Source organism: Drosophila virilis, chromosome 2 (assembly GCF_030788295.1).
Source record: "Drosophila virilis strain 15010-1051.87 chromosome 2, Dvir_AGI_RSII-ME, whole genome shotgun sequence".
NCBI classification, from domain to species: Eukaryota; Metazoa; Arthropoda; class Insecta; order Diptera; family Drosophilidae; genus Drosophila; species Drosophila virilis.
The window spans coordinates 35,588,982-35,592,490 of NC_091544.1; the positions used below are offsets into that span (position 1 = coordinate 35,588,982).

At 50.8% G+C, this 3,509-nt stretch overlaps 1 protein-coding gene across 1 annotated transcript; it reads left to right on the top strand.

Annotated features, from left to right (window-relative positions):
• The first annotated feature begins 1,115 nt into the window (after window positions 1–1,115).
• LOC138910871 (uncharacterized) lies at window positions 1,116–1,836 on the top strand. The gene is made up of 2 exons (XM_070206697.1): window positions 1,116–1,328; window positions 1,417–1,836. Exons 1-2 carry the CDS (start codon window positions 1,116–1,118, stop codon window positions 1,834–1,836), a joined length of 633 nt encoding a protein of 210 aa, XP_070062798.1.
• The last annotated feature ends 1,673 nt before the right edge of the window (window positions 1,837–3,509 follow it).

Below are 3,509 nucleotides of genomic sequence, written 5' to 3' on the forward strand. Positions count from 1 at the left end.
ATCCCATCTCTGTAAGTGTAGGCATGAGACGGATCCGTTTTGCACACACTGTGCGCGGACCATAGGGGGCGCAGAACACGTATTTTTTGTCTATCCCAGATTTTCTGTTGAACGGGAAGAGCTAAGCCAAAGTATTGTGAGAAATTTTACTGTCACTGACTTAATAGATATCCTACTTAGCTCTCAAAACAATTGGGCTGCAGTAACCCACATGGCTGCAGAAATTATCAAATCCTTTCGCCGCGCTATAAAAGGCGGCTAAGACTGAGACCAGTAACGTCTTAGGCTGCCAATTCTGAACAAATCCATACGACTAGACGACCCCTGGGCTGACGGTTGACAGTATTCCAGCATCTCAGTAAGCGGAGTGAAACCTGGCCGAAATGAATGCTAGGTTAATGCTGTTACCGCCTCCGTCTCGTTAAGACATGGCAAATCTCCTAGCACGCTCCTCGAATCGTCCCCATTTAGTTGGCCGTATAGGTTCATATGTAATATTCCTGATGAACGCGGATCTGGCGCTAAGCACCCGACGAACTTTGAGCGTGACCAAACGACGGCAACTCAAAGCAGCTCAGCACTTCGAGAATTCGGGCTAGAGATCTCAAAGGTAGTAGACATGCTCGAAGTCGGTAAGCGGCGCTCCATCCACCTGCCGATGCGAGGCTGCACGACGAAGAAGCCAAGGAGATCATTAGGATGCACCAGTCGTCTCAAACCTCGCCTCTACTCAGGACGAAGATAGACGTCAAGAGGAAGCAGGCCACAGCACGGACGCCCCAAAAAAAGCGAATCCAACGACCAGTGGGTAGCCAGGCTACCGAGCCTCAAAGCGGATGGTGACAAGTGGAAAATAGGAGGTCACCCGGAAAAAAAGCGCAGGGGATTGCTCAAGGAAAAGGCGCGACCGGATTCTATATTCATCTTGGCAAAAAGCGAAGCGAGCTACGCAGATATACTAAGGACGGCTTAAGCGGACGAGAAACTGGGCGAGCTAGGAAAAGCGGTTACAAGAAAAAGGAGGAAACAAAAAGGAGATCTACTATTTTAGCTAAACAACCTGAGAGAGAATACCACAGCATTTGGAAGACTGGTAGGCAAAACGCTAGGCAAAAATGCAGAGGTCCGGACGCTGTCCCACCGAGTGTCCGTTGAATGCAAGGACCTGGATGAGATCACGATCAGGGGGATATCTGGAAAGCGCTGAGGCGCTGAATCTCAACCACTGCGAGGCTGCTCAGGCCCTGCTGACGCAATCAATACAGGAGAGAAATACGGATATCGCAATTATCTGCGAGCCATACATGCCTATCGCTGGAAGTGGTTGGGTGGCAAGTAAATGTGGAAAAGCGGCCATTTGGTCCCTCAAATCACAGTTGCTACGCAACCGCAAGACGGGAACTGAGGCGATTTCAGATTATGCTGAAGGAAATATCAGAAGACGCTCGCAACAGAGCTCCCGTTATCATAGCCGGAGACTTCAACGCCTGGGCCGTGGAATGGGGAAGCAAGGAAACCAAAGCGAAAGGGACCATCCTACTAAATGAGTTCACTTACTGCAAGGCCGATAGAGGTTCTATTATAGAACTCACTCAGCTCAGCAGGTCACTTTATAGTGTAACCACACGGAAAGTCAGCAATGAATTTACATTCAGCGACCCCCAAGCAGTACATTTCGAGATCCACTGGAGAGGACGGAGAAAACAGCACCCCAAAACAAAGGGCCCCAAATGGGAGGACAACGGCCTAGACGAGGAAACCTACACGGACGCCTTACGTCATGCTCAATGGACTTGGGTCACAGAGTTAGCAGAAAACATCTCGGATGCGTGCTAGAAGGCGCTCCCAGCGTGCCCGAGGCCACCCAGACTTTTCATCTAGGCTGGAAGACCTGCGGCCAGCCAAGCGAGACCTCAAGAGAAGCATCAAGCAAAGCAAATCCACCTGCTTTCAGAAAATATGCGATGAGGCCGATGAGGCACGGCATACAAGATCGTCACGAATATGATCCGTACCCAGGGAAATACCCATGTGACCTGCCTACCGCACTTGCCACTATAGTTGAGACACTGTTCCCCCAACACCTACGACTGGAAGTAGCCAACAGCTTACGCAGCACGGAGCTAGTGCAACAGGTGTCGGTAGACGAAGTGATAGTGGAAAGTAAAAAACTAGGCGACCAAAAGGATCCAGATCATCAAGGTTATCAAGCAAAGCAAGCGGCAATGCTGGATGCAACTCTAAGACGAAGCCGACACTCAGCCCTTCGGACAAGCCTACAAAACGGTAAACGGTACAAAACACAAGAGGACCCGCACCGACCTGAGCAGAGTATCTAAAGCAGATAGTGGAGACATTGTTCCCGCACCAGATAGAGCCACGCCACAACCCTCCAGCCGTAGGCACGTCGGTGGTGCCTCCCATCGACACAGAAAACATAAGTGCCGCGCTAAAGCGCATAAAATCAAATAAAGGGCCAGGACCCGACGGCACACACAGTCGTAAATGTGTTGAACCGATGCATTGCAGAGATGACCTCTCCAACGTGCTGGAAGTTGCGGAGACTGGTCCTTATCCCTAAAGCTGGAACAGACGCTCAGGACCCCTCTGCTTACAGGCCACTTTGCATGCTGGACTCCACGGGCAAGCTCTTCGAGTGCATCATCTGCGATCGACTGGAGAAGGACATCGCTGATCGCTACGGTCTCTCAGACCAGCAGTTCGGCGTCTGTAAACAGAAAAGCACAGTCGACGCTATCAAGTTGGTAGCGCTCACAGCACGGAAGGCCATAGAAGGCACGCGATGGCGCGGCGGATCCAAAAATTATTGCCTTGTGACAAGCTTGACATAAACAAGGCTTTTAACTCGGCAAGGTGGCCAAAAATACTCCTGGCACTCTCCAAGCTGCAGATCTCCGTGTACCTCATCAGTCTTGTTACCGGATACTTCAAGGAGCGGGTACTCATCTACGACACGACTGATGAACGACACAAGTACACAGTGACTATGTGGATTTTAGAAAATGGCCTCAACTAAGCTGCGCAAAAAACAGAGGCAGTTCTTATCAGCAGCCGGAAGCAAGTGGAAACTGCCAACATCACAGTGGACGGCACTGAAGTAGCTTCCAAGCTCTCTATAAAATATCTAGGCGTCTTGCTGGATCACAGGCTCAGCTTCAAGCATTATTAAGATGGTGCAGGTGAAAAGGCGAGTAGAGCTATAAATGCACTATCTGGCATAATGGCGAACACTGGAGGCCCTAAACAGCGCAGCAGACGGCTGATCTGCAACGTGGTCCAGTCGATGCTCCTCTACGCGTCATCGATCTGGGGACCAGCAATGAGGATCCCGGACCGTAACACTCTGCCGGCAGACAACACTAGAAGAATGGCAAGCACTATGGGCGTCTTCCCCCAATGGCAGCTGGACTAATCGCATAGTCTCGGACCTACGGCCGTGGGTAAGCAGGAAGTACGGAAAAACCAACTTCTACTTGACCCAGCTACTG

Excerpts from the sequence above, each read along its gene's own strand:
- LOC138910871 (XM_070206697.1), top strand. The coding sequence starts at position 1,116 with ATGCAGAGGTCCGGACGCTGTCCCACCGAGTGTCCGTTGAATGCAAGG. Across the intron at positions 1,329-1,416 it reads CTATCGCTGGAAGTGGTTGG|ATTATGCTGAAGGAAATATC; the intron begins GTGGCAAGTAAA and ends AGGCGATTTCAG.